General features: G+C 37.8%; 1 protein-coding gene and 1 pseudogene across 5 annotated transcripts; both read right to left on the reverse strand.

The window, feature by feature from the left end:
* Nucleotides 1-360: 360 nt before the first annotated feature.
* LOC131737974 (katanin p60 ATPase-containing subunit A-like 1) lies at nt 361-13,161 on the reverse strand. 5 transcript variants are annotated; one of them, XM_059030446.1, is made up of 11 exons: nt 12,874-13,157; nt 11,240-11,409; nt 9,842-10,002; nt 8,664-8,835; nt 7,598-7,725; nt 6,028-6,133; nt 3,982-4,140; nt 3,259-3,385; nt 2,674-2,808; nt 2,288-2,414; nt 361-1,205 (listed from the first exon to the last, which is right to left on the reverse strand). In XM_059030446.1, the coding sequence occupies exons 2-11, from the start codon at nt 11,399-11,401 to the stop codon at nt 1,007-1,009; spliced, it is 1,476 nt and encodes a 491-aa protein (XP_058886429.1). In that variant the 5' UTR covers nt 11,402-11,409; nt 12,874-13,157; the 3' UTR covers nt 361-1,006. The 5 variants fall into 5 exon arrangements, with proteins under 5 accessions (XP_058886429.1, XP_058886428.1, XP_058886430.1 ...); XM_059030445.1 differs by having other exon boundaries at nt 12,862-13,157; XM_059030447.1 differs by lacking the exon at nt 12,874-13,157 and adding an exon at nt 12,396-12,483.
* Nucleotides 13,162-14,323: 1,162 nt separating this feature from the next.
* Nucleotides 14,324-18,625, reverse strand: LOC117405346 (high mobility group protein B1-like; annotated as a pseudogene).
* Nucleotides 18,626-25,326: the final 6,701 nt, after the last annotated feature.

Consider the following 25,326-nt stretch of genomic DNA (forward strand, 5'->3'; position numbering starts at 1 on the left):
CATTGTGGGAAATATTTCTGGAAATACTTTGTTAGCTACAATCACTTTAAGTAAACAGTCAAAGTTTTTACTAAATATTAAATATATTTATAGGCACAACAAAAAAGCTTGTGATTCAGATTCATGTCAAGCAAATACTACAGTATTTCCCTAATCTCTGACAAGGTCCAATGCACACAGTGACACACATAAATGTAATACATACACATATTAAGATATATATTGTTTCAATTGCTGTATAAGTAGAACGTTCACTTCATCAGATATTCAGATGTTATTCAAAGTCAATATTGTCAATATTCAGTATGTCAATATTCTGTCTAGCAATTCAATGTTTCAATAAAATCACATAAGACTTACTGTCAAGGTCAGATGCTTTTATTCACATACATGTTAGCTTTTAAATAACACAAAAGGCTTGTGGTTAAAATATATGGTATAATAATAACACAGAATCACTTGTATTCCTAATTTCTCATACTGATCAATAGCATCTGTAGGGCCTGTTAGTCTTTTATTGACACAAAAATATTTAGATGTATCTTCCCTGTGATTAGACCCAGTAGATTCACATGTAATAGGGGGCATTTTAGGTTGAGTTTAGTACTGTGGTACAAAAATGGTTCATATATCAAATATGGGGTCAGTGATGTAAAGGAATTTCAGGAACCAATCAGTGTGTGTTACAAACCCTTTGTCAGAATGTACAGTATATGATTTTACTGTTAAACAATGTCTTTGTTTAAAATAAGTTACATTAAAGAGGAGGAAGTCCCAATATCCCACATCTTTTTTTCTTCTTCCAGGAAACAGTTTTTAATGGTAACATTAAGCAACATGAGGTGAATCTGAATGTGTGAGGTCCTGGTCAGCCTTCCCTTTCAAATAAAGTTCTTTTCTAAAATGATACAGCAATCTTGAATCTGTTTTGTTGTTATGGAACACATAAATAAAAATAAAACAGTCCCTTCACTGCTGATAGAAGCATTGTCATTTCACAGTCAAGCTAAACCGAGCCAAACTCAGTCATCCATAATTCATACTTCTCCAGATCAGCCGCAGAGACGGACTTGGAGATTTTCTTTAGTGCTAATTCAAAGTCTTCCATAGTCACAGGCATCTGCAGCTCATCCTTTGACAGCGCTCGAATTTCCTCTGGAGTCAGGCCCTGAATCCGACGCCGCATCGCCATCATGGATGCATCCCTGAGACACAAAAGGTATTGAAAATCATATATATATATATATATATATATATATATATATATATATATATATATATATATATATATAGGTATTTAGTTCTTACATTTCCTTACCCAAAAGAAGGAGCGGTAACTATTAACTATTAGCACCAGGTGTACCTCAATCTGGCTCTCTCCAGTGGCATTCTGGGGGATGTAGTCCTTTAGCTCCACCCAGACTACATTTTTCTTTCCTCCCCCCCCTAGTCTGCCACTATATATGTAAGCAAGCAATAAGAGCTGACAAAGAGTGCATTACCAGGCATTATGGACCTCAACGTTGTCCCGGACCTCATTACCCAAATGCTCCATAATGCCTGGCAATGCCCGAGGAGAGTCTTACTGCTTTTATACTTCAATGTTACAACACATTGGAGTATAGCCTGCAAGTATACTAGATATTTGTATCATTCACATTGGTTGGATTTAGTCCGGTTCGTGTATAAAGATAGAAAGCTGGTGGACTCATCTGACATTTCAATATATATTTCTCCAGTGACTTGATGGGGCAGTTTGGATCGTCAGGGCACTCTACCCTATCAAATTACCCCTACGTGTTTGTTTGATTTGTTTTTGTGATGCGGTTACAAACATTCTAAGGGCATATACTAGGGATTATATCTCTCTAGCTCAGCTAATCACAATGCAGGGAACTATATATAAATATCCTACTGCAAGGCAATCAATGAACTACTGTGGCATTGTGTTAGCAAGATCTACAGTAATGTAAGCGGATTGAATTATGCTATAATGGTCATCTACCAGAGATGAAGATGCTGAATAAATGATGTAGTTTCAGGCTACAATATATTGTACACACATTATGACTCTGAACTCCATTACTAGATCCCAAAAGCTAACATTTAAACTAAATGAAATGGTTGTTGCTTTTCCTACTCCTGCCAACTACTAACTTAGTGAGACAGCTGCAGGTGGCCTCGTAGTTTTGTACCCTTTTGACATATAAGCCGCTAACATGTGTACATATGCATCCCCAGCAGTGGAATAATAAGCCTGTAAAAGAATTACAATGCTAATACAAACCTGCACACATTAGTTATATCAGACCCTGAATAACCCTCAATCTGTTCAGCTATAACAGCAAGGTCGACATCTGTTTCCACATCAACTTCTCTTAAATTTATCTTTAGCAACTCTGCTCTGCCTTGTGCTGTCAGATACAAAAAAGAAAAGACATACATTAATCGATGTACCTTAGGAACAAATCTTTAGCAAAGGAAAGAAACGTTCAAGCACACAACGCATTGTAATGGGAGAATCCAAGGTGGCTGCAGGCCAATATTGACCTTTGGTTTGTGCTTCTACTGAGATTAGATTTTTGAAAGGATGACTGGTGTTCATATCCACACATTACTGACACAGTAATAGTTACATTTGAATAAAAGGTACAATAGAATTGAGACCCTAACCTGTAGGCAAAGGAATGTATATCCGCTTTTCAAGTCTCCTTCGCAATGCCTCATCGATGTCCCAGGGGAAATTTGTTGCTGCTAATACCATTACCATTTTTGAAGGGTCATCGTTATCTGATGCGCCTCCAACACCTACAAAACAAACAGCCTTCAGTTGATAGGATATCTACACTTTACAGGTATGTTCACACCATGCCCCAATACGAGATGTTCTATCTTCTATTGAACAGAAACCGGTGGAAAATCATTTCACTCACATGGTCTAACTGCAGTAAGATCTGCTGTGCCTCACAGGAAGTGATTAGATACCTTAAAGAAACAGTGTGAACTTTTGAGGATCTACAAAATTGTGTTAAGAAAGAATGAAAAGATCTTCAACACAAGATAGGGGAAGGGGCAGATAATGCTGCTAATGCTTATAAGAGTCAAGAAGCTTTAGTTTGTAGTAAACCTTGGTAAGTATTTTTAAGCATAACAAACAAATACGATTTTCAAGAGGTAAGGCTGCAGCACCATTACTGTTAGTGAGTATACGGGAATATACATGAGTCCACACTGGACACAGGATCTCAGATTGATTACCATCCATCTGCACAAGGAGTTCTGATTTGACTCTGCGACTGGCTTCGTGTTCATCCGACGTGCCTCTGCGACCACAAATGGAGTCGATTTCATCAATGAAAATTGTGGTTGGTGCGTAAAACCTAGCCTAGGAGTTGAGAGGAAGAAATGAGGTTTAAAACAAATATACTTGATTTATAGTCACCTTTATACTTTTGTATTTATCTCAAATATTACATTGATTTTAACATATAGCGGTTTCTAATGCATCAAGAGACTATACGTGATTAAACTTTTTGACAAAATGTCAAAACAAATTCAAGGTCCTCATAAAAGTACATTTTTAGTTACACTATTTTTGTTTACAGTCTACACCCTTAATAATTTCTGATGAACTTTATCTGTAAGCTAAGTTGCACACAAACAATGAATGGCATTTTCCATTTTATTTTTGGAGTGGTTGAGAAGAATCACTTAATCCTTGACGAAGCAATAATGGAATGAGATTATGAGAGTGTATAAATGGAATAGATATGAGATCTTTGGGGAATTAATCAGATACTGAAGCAAGTAAATTCTTATAGCCTTTTACTGCCGTATACAAACATAGTGAATTGTAAAAGCATGGACAAAACACAGGGAACCATGATAAAAGCTATTCACTGTGAATTAAAATGACCATGATAAAATGGGGGAAATAAAAAAAAAAATTGTAGGCCATGCCAATGCAAGGTTTACACGTACCATCTCAAACAGCAGCCGGACTAGTTTCTCAGACTCTCCTCTGTATTTGGAGGTAAGCGTTGAAGACGAAACATTGAAAAAGGTTGTTCCACATTCTGTGGCAACAGCTTTAGCTAACATTGTCTTTCCTGTTCCTGGAGGTCCAACCATCAACACGCCCTGTTAGATAGGTACAAAAATAAAATAAAAATACTACTACTACTACTACTACTACTAATAATAATAATAATAATACGACTTGGGTGAAATGAAATCTGGTCATATTCCTGGTCCATATGTTTCAGTTACTTGACTGAAATCTTAGCTCAAACCAAAATATTATTATTCAAGCAATATAATTAGCTTGTTTATCTTTAATAATCATGTTGGAGTCCTAGTTATTCAGTGATGTCAAAGGAAGAAAAATATACAAAATTATTGTTACGCAAAGGAAAAAGGGAAGGTAGGTCTGGGCCATGGATTCCAAAACTAACATTAAATTGCAGTATTAAAGTATATCACAGAACTAGACCAGCAGTAAGTGGCAAGGTACAGTATCTGCCTGCAGTCTTCTGTTTTAGCGCAGTTGACTGGAACTTGTAGGGTTTGGCTTCCAACCTGGTCCTTAATTACACCATTGCATGCCTAGGTTGTGATTACAATCCCATCTTCAGCACACGTAACAGTGCGTCATTTACTCCCTATTCACACAAACTTATAATGCATGATCCTCACGGTTTACAAACTAGCATTAATGGTAATCATATGGTTTCAACACCAGGGTGCATTATTTAGGTAGTGAAGCTTGGGAATTTGATAGTGCAAATAGGCTAACATAATTATTATCAACACAGCAATACTAACAATGCATACAAAGTCGGAATGACAGGAAAATGGGTTTAATTGGCTTAGCTTTACACACTACTTGACATCATAACTTGCAAATGCAATAGCGCCATCTAGTGGACAAAAAAGGTTACTGTACAAAATATTGTAATACAGTACTGGAGCCCACCTAGTTTATGAAAATGTATTATACAGAAACTTCCTTTTAAGTATTTACTACATGGGCAATTCTAAATCAAGATGCCAAAACTTATGATAAAGGGAGCATCACACTAATTGCAATTAACTGCCAGGTTTTCTTCAGTAATTAATTACCAGCCTGACATTTTAACCCATCGTGGCTTTGTAACAATTGATATATTAAAACCTATTAAGTTGTTTTGCAATTTTCTGTGCCACAGTGATTAAATGGATGCATTTTGTCTTCTATTTAAACTGCTTCTCATCCATAAGGCTTTTATCACAAGCCTTAGTTAAATGCCTAGATAAATCTAATAAGAAGCAAATTGCTCAATTACCCATACACAGCAAACTCTGTTTCACACATGCAGCTTGACAGGTTCTCGAATACCTTTTTTCACTGCAGTTGACTACACAGATCAATAGGCTAATCCTATATGCATTAGGTTAATTTCCCCCTCATTCACTGAAAACATCCCTTTCAAGTAATATCTACTGTAGTTCCTTGAGCTAAACAACTGGTTGGGGAAAGAAAACTGCATAGACAATGCTGTTTGTTTTATAGTTGATTTAAATCAGAACAAAAATGCCTTAAATAAAAATTAAATTCATATTAAATATCTAAAAAAATCTTTGTGGCAGGGCAAAGGCCTTGCACGTTTTAATGTTGTAAAAAAATATGCTATTTGAACAGGGAGGACTTAATGGGATCAAAAATCCATGTAGAGAATCTGGTCAGGTGAATTTGTTTAATTGGAAGTAAGAGCACAGCTGTTTGTGTTTTCCGCAGGTCTGGGCAGCTCATTTTTTTATATTTTTTGTAAAGGCTGTTTGAGGCGACTTTACTTTGTTTTGTTGTTTACTTTGTGCCAGACTATCAATAAAACTGTGTGGAAGCTCTGAACTTGATACTTGCCTGTGTGGCCAGTCCAGCTACCGTATCAGTCTTCTACATGGACATTGCTTTGTATGAAGATAAAAGACAGGAATTCTGAAACAACCTGAAGAACTAGTCAAGCCCAGCTATGAAAAATACTGTACCTTCCAGGGCCTTCTGATGCCTTTGAAGAAGTCAGGCATCCACATGGGAAGCACCACTGCCTCTCTCAGCAACTTCTTAGCATCATCCAGGTCAGCTATATCTTGCCTGAAATTAGAACTAGAATCACAATCTGGTTCCAACGTTTTCTTATGCAGAGTCATTCACTCAGATTATTTACTGATCCATGTTTGGCACCAGGCCTGTTTATCTGAATACATTTTTGATACCGGTAGATACATAGCCAGGGATTTTACCATGGCACTAGGGTTAACATCCCTTTGAAGGAATACCATGGGATCTCGTAATGAAACAATCTCAGTTTAAGGGCACCTACTGCAACTTGCTGGGCCATTTGTTGAGCTGTGATCTATAGTTAAGTGTGACCCTTACTGAATCACTGGCAACATCATCTGCTGCATCAGAGTTTACCTGAAGGCCCCTCATTTCAGTGCTGACTAACCCAACCTTGCTTTGCAGGGTTAGATGTCAAAGTGCTATTAAACACCATCAATTATAATTTGATGTTTTAACTTTTGGGGGATTCATTTCTGACAGTTTTCTTAATATTTAGTTTGATTATAAACTTCTGTTTTGTTTTACCTGTTGTTTTGCAAACATGAAATAACATTTTAACCTTTGTGCTTAGGTTCCTCTTTATGAGGAACAATAGTTTCCATGGTGACCAACACTCCACCTAGGAAATAGCCCTCTACCTGTTTATGGTTCTGTCAGAGTGAGAAAAAGCGTGCATCCGGTAACCAAAGCAAAATATGTTTTTTCCCTCTTTTAAATGGATCACAAAAACATGTTCAGGTTAGGGTGTGTTACCATGGAAATGACTGCTTCAGAAAGAGAAAATAAGGGAGCAGGCACACGAAGGCTCTTGTAGGGTTATTATCTGCCTGCAATGTCAACCACATCGGTAAAACTAAAAGAACACAGATAAAGTGGTTATAGCTAATGAGTCTTTCCTGTTTTCTCTACATAGGTCTCACAGTTTGGAAAGTAGCACCTTTAGCATACATGTATTTCCATTTTAGGAAATGATTACCCGCACTAGGTTAAAGAAATGTATGCCTCTCTTTAAAAGGTAGTCCTGCCCTTCCTAGATCATTGCACCGGGTGATTAAAATGGCCCCTATTATTAACCAATTAGCTGCTTCCCCTTATCACTGACCTATGCTGCAGCCCTTGACATTCTTTGACCCTGAAGACAATGGAAATATGCAATGAAGTGAAAAACAGACGACCTGAAAATAAGGGAAGAAAAGTGAGAGCTTTCTTTAACCTATTACGGAATCAGATACCAATTTTAAAAATAAAATACATGTTTGCTATAATATGTGCTATTTCAAAACTGCACACGGGAGACCCAAATATGGTTCTTATTTAATGAGCTTTAACTAAAACACCAAAACACTAAATATTGAGAATATTTAATTTCCCGTGATTGTGCAAGACTTTTGTTTGATGTTTTTTTTCTAAAAGACGAGCACAGTATGACAGTGAGTTTGCAAGTATGCTAGTTATTAAGAGGTTCAAATCCAGTGGTACAGTATCTGCTCATACCAATGAACATTAGGGTTTCGGGATACAATGTCTCTTTCAAGTGCATCTACTAGGTCTTTGTCATATCCGGTGCCATCAAATCTCCGCAGCTCCCCCTCGCCTCCTGCATCCTGGGGATTCTTTTTTCCCTGGAATTAAACAGAATTTGTTTATTTGCCCATTGAAAAAGTTATTTCAAAACAGTGTGTTTTAAATGGTTTGTTCTTTGGTGAATAGCAGCCGTTTGTCTCAATTTGAATGTTAGTTTCAGAGGAAGGTATTCAGGAGTGGATTTCCATTACTGGGAAACAAGGACTGAGATTTCCCAATTAGCCACCTTGAGGAACTATGTAACTATATGAAGGCTTTATGAAGGAGTCAAGTACTAAATCCATCATATTAATCCCACTTAGTCCCACAATCTTTATTGTAATGCAACATTAAATCTATCATAGTAATCCCATTTAGTCCCACAATCTTTGTTGTAATGAAAAATTAAATCCATCATATTACACTTAGTCCCACGATCTTTGTTGTAATGAAAAATTAAATCCATCATATTAATCCCACTTAGTCCCACGATCTTTGTTGTAATGCAAAATTAAATCCATCATATTAATCCCACTTAGTCCCACGATCTTTGTTGTAATGCAAAATTAACTCTATCCCTTTTATTGCCCTCATCGCTAAGATTGCAAATCCCTACAAATAATCAAAAATAAAATTTCTTATCTTTAAAAATACAAAGAAACCCTCCATGCCATTTAATTCTGTGGCATGCTTTACAAATAACATTTGCCTTGCTTATGTTTACAAATAAACCAATTTGAGCTACCTGTTTGAGGAATCAATTCCCAAATCCTCTTTATATTCTGCATATCAACCAGTTGAGGGTTTAATCACATTCAAGTGCATAGAAGCTTTGATTCCTCTGAACCTGATAAAGTTAGGCATGTGAACTCTGTGCATTTGTTTTCAAACTGATTTCTTATGCATGCAGTAATTGTTGATTTCAAATGCTGAACTGACCAGCATAGTAAGAACACTGCTTGAAATACGATAAAAACACACTATAATCACCATTTACCTTGTCATCCCTGGCTTTAGTTCTTGAATCCTTACTGTCTTTACTGCCGGACTTCTCCGCTTTTAATAAGGGCTGAGCCCGACCGACAGGCCCACCACGGTGCTGCACGAGCGGAGACTCTTTTCTTGCAGGTTTCACTTCTCTGTTCGGACGCTTTGGCTGGCTTGGAGCTCTTTGTAAAAAGAAGAGGTTTTCAAGTCTTTAATACTGTATCCTTTACCTGATCATGTAAATTTGCGCATGCTTGCTCGAAACAACCCCAAGAACCAAGTTTGGTGTAACTCTGAGATGGTAGGGTGTAACCTGATGGGTGATTTGTCACGGATTGATCTATACACTATGCTTTTCTAAATGTAGACAAGCAAGAGTAGAGAACATTTTTATGAATCTCAAACCAAAAGCACTCTGGCACGCTGTAAAATAAAAGCACCAATTATTTTTAAATAGCACAAGTTCGATTTGTGAAAAATGTGACCATTCTGGCTGAAGCAATTGAAGAGCAAGTATTAGTGCTGAATATCCCACAAGGAGGGAAGCTAGGAAGTGTGTCTTTCTCTAGAGCTGAGCCTTTCTTCAAACAAAGTTTTTAATTAAAATGACTTTGTTATGCGAATGCCAAATTTCCAATCAGTCGATTAATAATCTGATAATACGGGAGTTCTGTTTGGTCTACTGATCAGAGACTGGAAGAGTATCAGGATGAAGGGACAAAGAGAAGTCAAAACATCACTTAGAAATCGCTTGGTCTCCTTTAAATTGTAGTTAGTCAACTTTAAAGGCGAAGCCTCGTTGGGTATTTTTAGATGAATTTAAAATGAACAAAAAAGCTTTTTTTGCAATAACAAATAAAACATGTGTGGACTTTTGAACTGTGACCAAACTAACTAATCAAATGTAGGTCCCTTTTCATGAATTCAGCCGGTGTCAAGCCTCAAAACAGAATCTTATTTTCTGCTGCAACTATGCAGGAGGTCCAATGCTTTTCAATGGGCTATTATACCCTTTATATGAACTGAAAACATGGGGTGTGCCTAGATAGGACAAAAGTGCATCGTTAACCAGGGTATCTGCATTCAGGTAATATACAGTATGGTTTGAATGAGACTTCCCCTTGTAAAACTACAATAGTGTTCTAGTCTCTATGCGTAGTAGACTCAAAATAGTCCAGTCAAAGTTACCTGTGCTCAGCTGGAATAGGAGGAGGCCAGACGGCAGGGTCCTTGGGGGATTCTTCTGGCTGTGGTGGTGGGAAGTCTACAGGCTTGTCTGTCTTGAAGCTTTCCAAAGTCCCCATGATACTTTTAACCTGCTCATACTCTTCTACCAATTCTTGCCGCACCTAAAATGAACACAGTCAGAGAAACAAAGTCAGTTAAATATTTGCTTTGGAAGGACAAGAAAGTAATTGTCCAATTAGCATGTTTGTCCAGATTTGAATATTAATTGTGCTCGATGTATTTTCATCTGCCATGATCGTGATTGTGTTTATTTTAACCCAGTTTTTTTTTTTCTATGCAAGAAGCAGATTCAGGAGGACTGTTAAGCCAGTCTTATCTTTTCACTCACCAAACATAAGCATCATGTTACCAATCTACTTATCCCTGGAGAAAAGGAAGCACACTGAGGCAAACTAGCTGCGACGGACATTCCTTCATACTGCAGCTCTGTGGAACCACACGGCTCAGCTTTTACTAAGTGAGTGTAATCCACTGGGGAGCCCAACTCATTGTAGATATCACATTGTGACAAAAATATCAGTTCTGGTTGTAAATCTCCCTCCCGACCTGTGAGGGCGCTAAGTAGTAAAAGGGAAAGGCTTTGGACGGGTTGGCCTGACAGTTCATTTCCTGGGTCGGGAAGTAGGTCGGTCTGGAAGAAGGCGAGACTCCGTTGCAGGAACGTATTGACCTGGAAGGTAAATGAGGTAGCAGCTGCAGACAGTAGAGACAGCTGCAATCGTTTACCAAGGGGTCATGCATGATCGCAAAAAGGGGCCGGAGAATTGTAAATCTTTTCCTTCGTTTTGGTTTGGAAATAGACCCGTAAGGACCTGTGCACTGTGTATTAAGAGCATCATGAGTGTTTGTTTGTTTGTCTTGTCTATAATTGTTATTTGTGTGTTTATAAACGGCTAACACGCTCCGGAGCTGTCGCTAAGAGCCAGCACTGAACCCGGAACAGCACTGCACTATTTGTCACTCTTTAAACTGTATCACCCACCACGAGCACTACAGCACGCGCCCAGGACTGGTGACCATGGTTGTATATTGTGGTAGAGATACTGTGTTTATTGTTTAGGGCTGCAATCCCTGTTACTTTCTCTGTGTTTTACGCATCGCTGTGTATAACCAGAGTTTATTATTTGGTCACCAGACCTGGATTATAAACAAAAATAAAACTACAACTTTTTCCATACCGGATTACAAATCTGCGTCTGTTTATTCCTGCACTGCATCACCTCTGCACCTGTTCATAATCAGCAACCACTTTGCCACACACACATGTATCTGTTTAAATACATAAATAAATGCATACATAAATAAATATGTGACTGAATAGTGACTTGATCTACATACCTGTTGCCATTTCACCTTGAGTGCTGGATCTCTAAGAGACTGACAGTGCTTATGGATTTGCTGGATCACCCCCTGGTAGTAGACCATAGATGAATCATAGTTCCCAAGAAGAGCATACTCCCTGCCCTTTTTAGCATTGTCACAAATATCACTTAAATTCATTGTGCTGCCTACAAATCAAAACAAAAAAAGGTTTAATCAGTGCTATAATATAAGATAGAAATCCTGTATCACAGAAACAATTTTCCTGTGTGTCCATCTTCTATAGCAAAATAAAAAGCACTCTGCGATTTAGCCTCGCAAAACATCAAATATGTTTTCAGAGTAAAAGCTAATTACATTCTTCCAGTTACAGATTGCTAAATTATTTCATGGACAGATTTAATAACTGAAGTAAAACTAAAGCAGTGTCTTACGTTAGAAACTTCAGGACATGATGGAGTGACTTATGCTCAGAAAATGTCCCTACCCAGCCCAAGGGAGTGCGCAGGTCTCCCTGTGACCCCCCAGCCATTTATTAACAGTCATAAAAAATACATCTGTCAAAATAGGACTGTTTTTTGAAGACTTGGTGAATTGAACTAGTGAAATAGCTTAGTTTTACTTGTTTTTCCAGTAAAATAATGAATTAGCTAATAAAATGCCCAACAGCAAAATGATAACAATATAACTTTGAATATGACAAATAATTAAGTTCTGGGAAATACCTGCACTTGTGTCTTTTTTTTTTTTTTTTTTAATTAACAATATTATATTTAAATAAATGGGTGATTGACACTTTCTCGCAGGTATTTGGTATTTATTGTAATGATGTAGAATATGATTTATTTATGTATGTTTTTATTTATTTAACCTCCGTTGAGATTATATATCAAAAGGTAACTTGGTATGATAATCACAATAAACGTGTAGTTTGGTTTATTACACATTATACAGAATATACAGTATGCAACCGTTAACTAAAAAGGGTGACTGTTTTATCGCCTTAGTTTTAATTTTTTTTTCCAATATTAAATATACTATCTGAAAAACTGCATTCAGCCGACGCAAGTTAAATACTTCAAACCGTTTCTTAAATAAATAACCCAGCCCAATATAAATTAATATTATATTGATATAAACACAGAAGAACATCTTCCAAACCAAACAAAATTACCGGCGTGCTGAATCTGTGTACTGTAATTTAAGGGGGGGGGAAACAGAATATGGTATTAATATTGTTGAAGAAGTATAATCTATTTTTCTTTTAATAACATATTAACATAACAAAACCTAACAAAATAAACAATATCGTTGCGTTGTCAGGTTGAAGAATCTCCAAAACCTCCCCATCGCTGAACAATTTTACTAGATTGTGTATCATGGAATTTGTAGTTCCATTACACTTATTCCTTTTTAAATGAATAGGCCATACACTTTTAAAGAACGACATTTCCCACAATCCACTGCTGCGGTTTACACCCTTCAAGGCCATAGAGAAACAAACTAGACTGCTTGACTGCAGATTTAATCACCGCTTATGTACAAGTTTTAACATTTACCATTACGCTACAGAATACACAATGATCTCGGTAGAATATTACCAATATTTCTATACAGATTGTAAATAATAACTGTTTTACCTCAACACATACCCGTGTTTCTGTCACTAGCTGCTGCAGCCCGTTACAGCAGCGATGTTACCATGGCCGCAGAGAGACGCTCAGAATGACATAAGCCGGGGTGGGTGAGCAGGCTGCCTCAGTCTGGTCGAGTCGTTCACCAAAAAGCCTACATTTCAGTGACCTAAATTTAAAAACTAATGTCTCAAAAAGTAGTACTGTAGTAATTTCTTGAGAAAGAGACGGTGTGGTTGGAACCGACATATAGAAACCATTACATTAATATATAGTATTGTGTGTGATTAAGTTTCTAAATACAATAATTGTTATAAACATTTGTATTAAATGTAATTTTATTACAATTATGGTTTGTTAATTTTGAAAGCACTGCCTTGTCTATATTTGTTTTCTGAGCTATTACACTAACAGTAAGTGGTGGCAGCTATTTTACATAGTTTAGCTTTCTATAGACCTATTGTTCAATTTATTCAATTTTAAGGGAACCGATGTAATAACCCCTCCCCGAAAGCTGCTTGTCACTAGGTAACTTGCAGCAGAAGGAGGTTATAATTACACAGTTGTAAAATGGAGCACGGTTTCAGTCTCGCGTTTTTATGCAGTGAATTATGTACTCTGAAGACACAAGGTTAATTCTGTTTCAAATGTATTTGTTTGTGTTTGTGGATACGTTTCTGCAATTATATTGTGGTAGACTGCAGTAACATACACGGATAGGCACTTACGAAAGGGCAAGGGCCACACAATGTCCATCTCATTATTGATAAAACCTCATTAAACTGATTACACTCTTCAGGGGATTTACATATTAAACAACCGGTGATTTCTGGAAGCTCACAGCAAATCTTGTATGCTACAGCGCCCTCCTGTGGTCGCTCTTAGTATGTATTTTGTTGCTCAGTGGAAATATTTTGCTTTAAATACTCCAGTGTGGAAGCCCTGAACAGCGGATGAAAATAAATAAATAAATAAATAAATAATCTATCAGGCACGTACGAGAAACTAACACGTACGTGCGTGATAATATTTATGTAAAGATCTTGATGGATTGCCATGTTTTTATCATTATTATTGTTATGGCCATAATCTACGTTACTCTATTGAAAAAAGAATGTGCAAAACACAAAGTTATTCATTTTGATTCACAAATTACTAAATTATGAATGTTTTTTTCCACTTCAATGTTGTATTAAAGCAGATCATGTACAACCATTCTGCACACAGGAGAGGGCAGCAGAGAGCAAGTCCACACAGGTCAGACGTAGGGCTCCCGAATTCATAGTCAAAGCAACTGAACACAGATTTCGAGTAATTGCATTAACAACAACTCAGTTTCTGTTTTTTAAATATAAACTACCAACCACCATCAGACTGGCCTCTTAATGTTTTCTGAGGTCCAGGCTATAGCTCCCCCTTAAGGAAGTTATTTTACATACAATTCTGTAATTAAGAAAGTTTGTTTTATTGCAAAGCTGTAATCGTCATTTTCACATTACTGGTGCTATCTGTTCACCCACTTCTATGTGCAGAGTCCTAAGAGAAATACACAAAGTTTATGGCTTTCTTTCCCATAAACATCTCAAGTGTGGCTCTCAGCCTAATGGCACAGCTGTATTGTTTTATAGTGGTTACAGACATTCCTACTCATGAAACAGGAATGATTACAATTTGAAAACAGTCGCCCTTTTGGCATGTTTGACTTATGTAACGTAATTCGTGATTAGGTGTACCTAAGCCTTCGACTGTTTGTACCATACTATACTGATTATTGTGTTTTACCATGGTATTTATCCATACATTGTTTATTGTATACGTAACTAGAAATATTTTTGTCTACAAGCTGCATTCAATTAAATTGAATTGGTCAACACTGCCTCAGTTTTCCCATGTATAAAGTATTTCAGTGGAACAGATTATGACTGAGATTTAATTAAAGCCACATGTGTTGAGTAGGGGACTGTGGGCAGGTTATTTCTGGAACATGCATTTATATCCAGCATTGCTGTCACAACACATCAGAGCAGCCAGGTTTTTTTAATGGTATTCTACATAGATTTGGTACTGCGGGTTGTGGCATACAGAACATCAAGGGGTCAGGAAAATTGAACATGGCAATATGTTAAAAGTGATTCCATTGAGCAGGAAAGAGAAAGAGGCCCCGAACAACTTAGAAGACCAAAACCAAATGCAAATTAATTGGGAAAAGATTTGACCACAGTCATCTAAGGAACTGAACTGATCAACCTCTATCGCTGGGATAAGTCACAGCTGCATTTTTTTAGCCTGTGATAATCAGATAAGAGGGTTGAATTGATATAGGTTGATGTAACTGATCACTTGGGTACCACTTTTTAACACAACTCTTTCAATCAGGCACTTCAATCGTGCGATGGCTTCATCATCCTAGTGGTTGCTACTGGAAGTCATGTTCAGAATAATTATTATCAGCCTCAAATATGTAAAATGTACAAAAACAGCAAAGTTCTGAATACTGTAGTAATGTGATAACTACAAGGGCTAAGTTCACACAGGGTCAGGCCAACAAAGATGTGATATAAGAAACATGACACAATCGGATATAAACTTTTACAAACCATATTTCTACAGTCTAGTTAGTTAGTTAAATGTTATTAAAGTTAGCTTCTACCTTGTTAAATAATGTAAGAAATAAAGAAAGCAGAACTTATAGTTAGTGCTAAATAAATGACAGTATAAATCAAAAAGAGACATGAGTTTAAAAAAATCCAAGAAAGCTGCAAAATGTGTTCTGTTACAGTACAGTATTCAAAGTAAACAAAAAATACATGTTTCCTTATGATGCTGCAAAAGAAGAATCAGGAATAGAAATAAAAACAAAACAACAGGCAAATGCACTTTCATCACAGCATTTACACAAAACAGTCTCGTAGCTCTTCGTTTTAAATGTGCTCTGTTTCCTGCTTCTTCACATTTGGTTTGGAAATGTGTTTTACCTTTATTACAGTTTTCTGATTGGTCTACCACACTTGTCTGTGGTTTACCATGCTTTTACATTGAAACATATTACACAAGAAGTGAACTGTGTACTTGGAGGGGCTTAAATGCCTTATAAAACAAAAACTTTATTCCGGTTTATTCATCATTTTTATCTTGCTCATTATAAAATTGTCCCCATCCTCAACGTAGTCATCTTCATCCTTGTCAACATCATCTTCCTCATTAGTAGAGTATGCAGCAACATCCTACAAAAATATCACAGTTAATCCTATCAGCTGTTTATTGCTCCCTAATAGAAACCTATGTTACAGTAACCATGTATTTTTATTTTAAAACAGGATATATGTTACTACACTTGGTCAAAGAAATCTTGTTTTCATAGTGTTGCACTTCCTTGGTCATTTCACCTGGATGGTTAAATTGTCCTCACTCCTTTTCACTCACTTTACTGTCATTATAGCCAACCAACTGTTTCTTCTATTGTCTGACATGCTTTCAGTCAGTAACGTCCTTTGACCCAGAAGATACTGCTGAGGTGAAATGAACCAGGTAGTGCAAGTATAACAGATGTTCTAAGAGTAAGGCATGGAACGGTTCATGTAGTACCAGGTATCATGTTTTAAAATGAAAAGAAAATACATGTTTGTAAAATACTGCACATGTGAAACCTGTGAGGATAATGGAAGTACAAGACAGGTAAGATTTATGGAATTATTTTGTTAACAAAATAATATAAATACAATGAACTATATACTGTAAATCTAACAGTATGAATATAAGCAGGCAAGAAAGAAAAAAAAAAAAAAACAAGGCCCAAACTGAGCTAAACTCTCTTGGAATTGCACGCATTCAACCAAGAATATATAAAAATAAATACAAATAAAAAAATGGTGTACCTTTTTGTATTTTTTCTTCAGCTCTGCTGCCTTCGCTGTGTAAGGCTGCTTCTCTTCAGGACTAGTACTGTTCCACATCTCTAACAATTTCTTGGCAACGGCACAAATTGACAAGTCAGGGTTCTCGCTTGTAATTTTAGGACGATGGTCAGAGCAGAAGATGAAGAAAGCTGATTTAAACGAGAGCGGGAAAGAATTGTACTGTAGGTTTCGCTTTGTTTAAAGTGATCTAACTGAAAATGTGTTGATATTGTAAAACAGGCAAGTGAGAAATGACTGCACATTACATTATTTGGCCTAAGATATTTTTAAAACCAACAACCAACAATTAGACAGTTACATAGGTTTTTCTGGAGCACTGGGGTCTTTTGTCCTCTTCTTCTTTACCTCTTTAAGAGGTTTGTATGACTTCATCTCTGTTTCATAACGCACCTTGTCTGCCTTCGCAAGAACTTCCAACTTTTCTCTCTCCTTGCTAGAGACGGTCTACAAAAAGATAAAAACATTGAAGACATATAACAGATACCACGTGGCTCAATATGAGATAATAACTTGTATCACACAAGTGAGGATTGCCCACAAACCAAGCAAGCTGTCTTTTTATTATAGCATACCAAACAAATCAATACCTTTTTATGCAATATGTGAAAAACAAGAACACACAGAATAATGAAATATGTTTCAGTGACAATACTAATTATGTGTTACCTTCCACCGCTCTGAGCATTTCTTGGAGAACTCTGAAAAGTTCACTGATGCCTCAGGGTGCTTCTTTTTGTGCTCAGCTCTACAGGTCTGCACAAAGTAAGCATATGAGGACATTTTGCCTCTTGGCTTCTTAGGATCTCCTCTGTGCCTCTTCACAAAATTTCTTTTAAAAAAAAGAAAATATTTTTAAAGTAAATTTGTATTCATCCTTTTTACTGCCTGTTTGCTAAGAGTATGCAACTAGTTTTGCTAAGTACACTTTAAATATGGAAGGAGGGTTTTGCATGCGACAGACACAGTCCCAGTTACAGTACTGTTTCTGTACCAAAACATTTTCTTTTTCCACTATATGATAGGTCATTTAATGCTAACTGTATTTAAGGTACATGTGTCAGATTTCATTGCTCAAACACATACAGTATCGGGATAAAAGTCAGAATGTAGGTACCATTGGCATGGAGAAATGACAATTGTGTACCGTCCTATATTCTTCAAATACATCAACTTACCCAGAGCTATCACTGTATCTCAAAGTACCGTGTGCATCTGCTCGATTATGGTAACCAAGTTCGTGAATGCACTTCCGTACTGTATTAACACTAACAGATGTCCCCATAGATTCTTGAAATGCCTCTGTTACGTCAATGAGAGTAGCCTGCATGTTGCCAGTAACTATCCGTCTCAGTGTCCTCTTGCCTCTTGCTGTAATTTTTGCAGGTCGACCAGAACGGGAAGCGACTTCTGTAGAACCCGTTGACTTCCATTTGGCCACAACATTTCCTACAGTGGACTTTGGGATGCCGGTTAGCGCAGCAACATCACGAACAGACTTCCCACTAATATGCCCCCCTATGACCATTCCACGTTGTAAGTCTGTCAGCTCGGAACCTCGCGGCATCGTGACAGACAGATGTCCTGACTGAGCGGCTACACTCACCGGCTACCCTTTAGACTTGCCATCGGTATTATTCCCAAAGTAATGCCATGATTCCTGGGCAGGGGCGCAACACAGGTCCAGATTTCTGCGTAGGACAGAACATGAATAGCTTATTTTGATTGTTCTTTCAGTGACGGAAGCCTGTGCGTCAGACACAGGACTAAACAGGAAGCGTTCAGAGGAATGCATGGACACAACGATTCAAGTTAATGAAGCGACTCAATGAATGATGGTTAGTATGAAACACGGACCGCGACCTGGACTCTTGAAACTTTATATTTTCTTCCTTATATTTATTTTGTGTGTGTGTGTAATTGTATATGTGTTTGTTTTGCATTTGTATTGCTTGTAACTTATATACGTTTATATTTTGTTTAATTTCTGTAAGTCGCTAAATAATGAAATTATATATATATATATATATATATATATATATATATATATATATATATATATATATATATATATATATATATATATATATATATATTAAAAATACAAAATAGGCAAGATTGTGCACTTTTTCATACAAATGTGAAACTTTGCATACTTAAAGAACTTTTGGTGCTGAACATTTTTTTATATAGTGCCATCAGCCCACCCTGTCGGACTATACCGCCACCTGGTGGCCGACTCTAGCAAGGTTACCAGTTGAGGGTTTTCGACCATATTTTCATTAATAATTGGCCAATTAAGGCTCAAGATGGCTCTAATGAATGTGAGGGTTAGCATACAGAAACCAGTAAAACAATAGCTAGTCAGCAAAAAAAATCACAGAAATAAGCATAATAATAATAATAATAATAATAATAATAATAATAATAATAATAATAATATCCGTTTCTTTCACATGCTGGCCTCTGGTTTTCAAGGTAATAGTTCTAGGTACTGCTCTAAAACTGCATTGATATACCTGTGGAGCAAAATGATATACAATATTATCATTTCAAAAGTTTCTGTTTTGACCATTTTGCCAAAAACCTTACCCCTTCCTCTTTCTTGATCAAAATTCACTAATACCACAAAATGGAACAAAACACGCAAGGATGAATTTATCCGATGAAATGAGTCTCAGAATAGTGTAATTAGAAGAAGAGTCGCATTTTGTAGTCAGCGTGCATGCCTAGTTTATATTTTGCACCATCTTTGAATCTTGTCTGCTAAAAACGGTCCCATTGCAATGGTTTTGTATTGAAATGTAATGATGAATAAGGTCAACACAAGAACCGTATTCATCATTCATCAACACAAGGGCAGCAGTGTGGAGTAGTGGTTAGTGGTTGGAAGATGTGTACATTTATTTATCGGAGGGGAAATATCCAAAAGATTGTTGTAAAAATCTTCAAAGAAGTTTAAGGAGATATGCAGGCAGTGTCACCTTTACATTTTTTATTTTAATAAATATATATATGTCTAATAAATGAGAGATTGCCCGGTATACTTTATCTTGTTAATCACCAGCCTCTGCCTATGCAAAGTGAGACTCTGCTGTTGAAAATAGGCGGGGTTGGAGGCGGTATCAAGGAGATTGCAACGCAGCCTGCCGTTTCGAAAGAAAAACCATACCAGCCAAGAAGCAAATAAAGAGAACAGGGGGGGGGAGAAACGAAGTGAAGAGTAACCACAAATGCAAAGCAAGCGGTTTGTTTTGGAACCCCGGGGTAGGAGTGAGACGCGCCGCTAGACTGGCAGACCTGCTGCGGGAGCAGTAAACAGATGGGAAGTGTTACTGTGTTTATTTAAGATGTCAGTTCAAGTAAGGATGCACGTAGTATTGTGACTATTAATGTTTGATCAAATCAGTAAGTGACTTGAAAAGCCAGGGCTACTGACACGTGCGCTGTATCTCGTACAGCGCAGTAAAATATATCGTTTTACTGTTGCCTGCTGAAAGAAAAAAACGCGTCCGCAGCCACTGTTAATTACAGTATCTGCACGCCTGTGTTTGGATTTCAGTGCCTGCTCGTTTGTGCTGTGGTGAACAGGTGATACGGCCCTGCAAGAACCTGATAACTGCAGAGAAGCGGGACAGAAGCATTAAAACGGTAGAGCATTCAAAAGGAACGGGCAAGTGTAATACAGCTGCAGAACGAAGGCTCACACAGCTCACTTAAGGTAGTGCTGCGTGCGCAACTCGTACGTTGTGATTTATTCACCCTCAACGAGGTATGACACAGGCCCGGTTTTTGGGATGGAACCGCATAACAGTCTCGCGTTTTGATTGGTCCATGTCTGTCACATGAATTTGTCAGTGGAAAAGCGTGCAGGCATTTTTAACATTGTGATCAGAGAGTGAGAGAGATCTGTTTTCCATAACCTTACCATTAAAATATAATGTGGTATTACGCTGTACTGATATAACAAGCTATGGGTAATTACTTTATATGAATTATCATGTTATGCACGAATGTAAGAATTGGCTTTCTGCGGTGGTGTACTTTTTTCTTTCAAGTAGCATATATCTATAATCGTTTTTGCGATATATTTTAATATAAAATGTATACACTATTGCAGTTTTGTTAGAGGATACATTAGTTTATCTCTAATGTAATCGCAGTTTTACATATAGACTGCCCCTGTTTTCATTTACGTCGCAAATTCTGTGCTGCTTTGCTTTTCAGATAATGTCCCAAATTCTGGGCCGATTTGGTTTTTAGATAACGTCCCAAATTCTGGGCCGCCTTGTTTTTTAGATAACGTCCCAAATTCTGGGCCGCTTTGCATTTTCGAATTCAGCCCAGTTTTGGGGACTCAACGGACAGCCGAGTTTCTAAGTCATCCATGCACAGTTTACCGTAAACTGGATCGTGAATTCATTTGAGAGTAACCCTTAGTACATGAATCAAAGTTAATGTATTTTTTACTCTCCCCAGAAAACATTTAGGAACATGGTATACCAAAAAAAAAACATCTCATTTGCTTATGTAATAATGTCCATCAATATATAGTGAGCCGTAGGGGTTTATCAGAACTTCTGGGTTTAAGAGACCAGTGCCCTTCAACAACTTCAGATAAATCCTATTGTATTGTATTAGTCAACATTTCCCTTATCTATTCCTGATAGTTTATACTGTAGGTCAGGGGTTTTCAACCTTTTTTTTGGAACTGTACCCCTTCTATCTGGAGGTTTCAGCTTGAGTACCCCTTTACAATTTTCGCTCAACTGAACGGTACCTCAGTTACAATAAAATGGAGAATAATCTGATGACCCCCTCCCCGTTTGTTTAATAAATTTGGGTGACAAACTGCTGGTTTAGGACAGAACAACAAACAGTAGGCTTAAGTCTTAAAACTTTTAACTACAAGTATTTGGATGCACAGAATTAAAAAGACAAGTATTGGGTTAGGAGCACACCTATATTTTTGTAACTTTGTAACTTTTTTAAATTTTGACAGCCTTTTGTAAAAGTGAAGGCCTTTTGATACCCAGCATACACTGCAATACCCAGCAAAGTTATACACTGATATTCTGATAGCACAGCAATTCAAATGAAGTTTGTAATTGGTTGTGTTCCTCAAATACACAATAAAAAGTGATATTTATAGGGTATACAGTTATACAGCGATACAGTGGTTTCGGACATTTAAGAACAGGTACTGCGAGCATCTGGATTCATACCCAGAGGTACTCAGTAGCCTCCTAGGACATTCACAGCTTGTTTGACACCCTCTTGTAGTTGCCCATTTCTGCATATAAAGCAAAATGCTGTTTGTCAATCTCTCTTTTTTCTTATAAATCAGTCTTTGCAGGAATCATTCCAAAAACACTTGAATCAGTTAGGGACTACCAGACACTACAGGCCTTTAAATTGCAGTACCAATTTTCAAGTTGCTAAGTGGTTGTGATCCTCAAATTTGCACTGCAAAGTGATATTTTAAAGAATAGGGTATATAGTGCTTTTTTTCGCCTCTGCTCGCTTTTGGTGCAAAACTATGCTCCGATACACTCAAGTTGATACTGTGATCACAAAACACTTGGAATTGACTGAAATTGGTGCTTCTGTTGCATAAATACACTACAAAATGAGAACATTTCAGGTCTTATATATAATGGACATTTTTTGTATGTATTTTGCTATAGGAAATTGCAGTCGGGGCGAGGGGGTCCTCCTGTCGTACCCCATGAGTCCACAAATCCTTGGCCAATAAACTCGCTAGTACTCTCTTTAGATGCACAACAGTCTTAGCTAAAGAAAATGGGTTCCTTCGAGTTCGTATGACCCACGACCGCCATTGGCCGAGCCTTACCCCCATGGTGTTTTTATAATGGGATTTGCCATAGGGAAGGGGGTGGTCTCTTATCGTACCCGTATCTCCACGACCCCTGGGCCAACGAACTCAGAAGGGCACTCTTTGCGTGCACAAGAGTCTTAGCTAAAGAAAGACATCGGCCACGGGTTCATACGCCACCCCACCGCCAGATGGTGGGCGTTGCCCCAAAGGGGTTTTATAATGGGATTTCCCATAGACATTTTTCAGGGTGTTATATCTTGGGTTACGGGGGTCCCCGAGACTTGAAAATCGGTACAGAGGTCCACCTCGGGGCCCCTGTCGATCCCTCCAAGCGACGTGTCCCCAGCTAGAAAGGACACCTGTTTAGACTTTTTTTTCCAACCTGGAGCTCAAAAGCTATTGGAAATGCAACCTTGACATGCCATCATGCTGAAAATGTGTAAATTTGTTGAAAATGTAGCATTTGAAAACAGGTGGCTCCCTGTGAAAGAGGGCCCCCAGACATGACCGTAGGAAGTTCAACCCAGTATCTAGGCCCCAGGGTCATGGAGATATGACCCCGAAAAGGGTAGTTTTTGGACATTTTTGACAGGGCGTATCTCGGGTTCTGTGGGGGTTAGGAACTTGATTTTTTTTCTTGTGGCAGGGCCCCTGGGGCCCCACACAAGGAGTCACCATTTTCATGGTTCAGATGCCAGGACGGCTTGGCAAAGTGAATTTTTTCTTCATGACATGAGTTTTTGGGTGAACCACCACACCGTTTTAGGGGGTGGTTTGGGGTGCTCCCCTGAGTCTATATCACTTTGAATGGTGGTTCTGCGTGCTCTGGTTCGAGAGATATCACTGAAAAAGTGTTTTTTAACACTGCCATAGACATGAATGGGACTGAATACCCGAAAATATATTTTGCAAAGAATTGCTATGGGGTTGCATGGTGGTGTGTGCGTGCAGGGGTTGCATGGTGGTCTGTGCATATAGGGCTTGCATGGTAGTGTGTGCATGTACGGGTTGCATGGTGGTGTGTGCGTGCAGGGGTTGCATATTGGTGTGTGCATGTAGGGGTTGCATGGTGGTGTGTGCATGTAGGGGTTGCATGGTGGTGTGTGCATGCAGCGGTTGAATGGTGGGTGTGTGCGTGCCGGGGTTGCATGGTGGTACACGTGTATGGAGAGGAATTTGAGTGCAGGTTTTGCGCAAAAGAGGGGTGGGGAAAAGACTGGGAAGTGTAGAGTAAAAGAAAAATTACTACAATCATTTATTTTCACTATTAGTCTTTAATAAAGTAGTCTTTAATAAAGGAAAACGAATGCTTTAATTAATTTCCATGTATCTATTTCAGTGCAATGTAGTTTCTTCATGTAATAAGAAATAACATTTACATTTTATTTGTATTTTCATAAAAAAAAAAAAAAAAAGATTTCTGGGGAGAGTAAAAAATACATTAACTTTGATTCATGTACTAAGGGTTACTCTCAAATGAATTCACGATCCAGTTTATGGTAAACTGTGCATGGATGACTTAGAAACTCGGCTGTCAGCTGAGTCCCCAAAACTGGGCTGAATTCGAAAATGCAAAGCGGCCCAGAATTTGGGACACTATCTAAAAACCAAAGCGGCCCAGAAATTGGGACGTTATCTAAAAACCAAAGCGGCCCAGAATTTGGGACATTATCTGAAAAGCAAAGCAGCCCAGAATTTGCGACGTAAATGAAAACAGGGGCAGTCTATATGTAAAACTGTGATTACATTAGAGATAAACTAATGTATCCTCTAACAAAACTGCAATAGTGTATACATTTTATATCAAAATATATCGCAAAAACGATTATATATATATGCTACTTGAAAGAAAAAAGTACACCACCACAGAAAGCCAATTCTTACATTCGTGCATAACATGATAATTCATATAAAGTAATTACCCATAGTTTGTTATATCAGTACAGCGTAATACCACATTATATTTTAATGGTAAGGTTATGGAAAGCAGATCTCTCCACTCTCTGATCACAATGTTAAAAATGCCTGCACGCTTTTCCACTGACAAATTCATGTGACAGACATGGACCAATCAAAACGCGAGACTGTTATGCGGTTCCATCCCAAAAACCGGGCCTGTGTCATACCTCCCCTCAACACTCTACCACGAAACCATAAACGGAGTGTGGGTGTGGTTGTGGGTGTGGGTGTGGGAGAGGGAGGGGGAGGGGGAGAACACTGAACATAGATTGTGAGAATTAATTGGTGATCCACAGCCAATACCCCATGAACCTTAGGTTTAAGGTTAGGTTATTGTTATGAAATAAACTTAGTTTTAGTACCTAAATTCATCACCCTTATGTGATCGACCTGTAGCCTATAATTATGACGTCTATTACGAGTTGGGTTTGGGTTACACTGGGGTCCTTTGAACAGTGTTCCGGAGGTATCGTGTCGTCGATACCTTGTCTGTACATTACATTTCTAAAGTGTCTGTGTCAGTGAGGACTATTCTTGCATCCTCGGCACGATTACACACATAGAAGGTAAACAGAGACACAATTCTGCTCCGCTACAGTAGTAAATGCATTAATATTATCAGTAAAATGTTTTCCGATCTTGTAAAGCGTGTAAAACGATTGAAGTATCCAATGCATACGGTTATACAATATTGCACAATCTTAATTTAGTTGTAATGTAATTTGCAATGAGACTCAATTGTGCTGGAGACAGTATTTG

Source organism: Acipenser ruthenus, chromosome 9 (assembly GCF_902713425.1).
Source record: "Acipenser ruthenus chromosome 9, fAciRut3.2 maternal haplotype, whole genome shotgun sequence".
Classification (NCBI taxonomy): Eukaryota; Metazoa; Chordata; class Actinopteri; order Acipenseriformes; family Acipenseridae; genus Acipenser; species Acipenser ruthenus.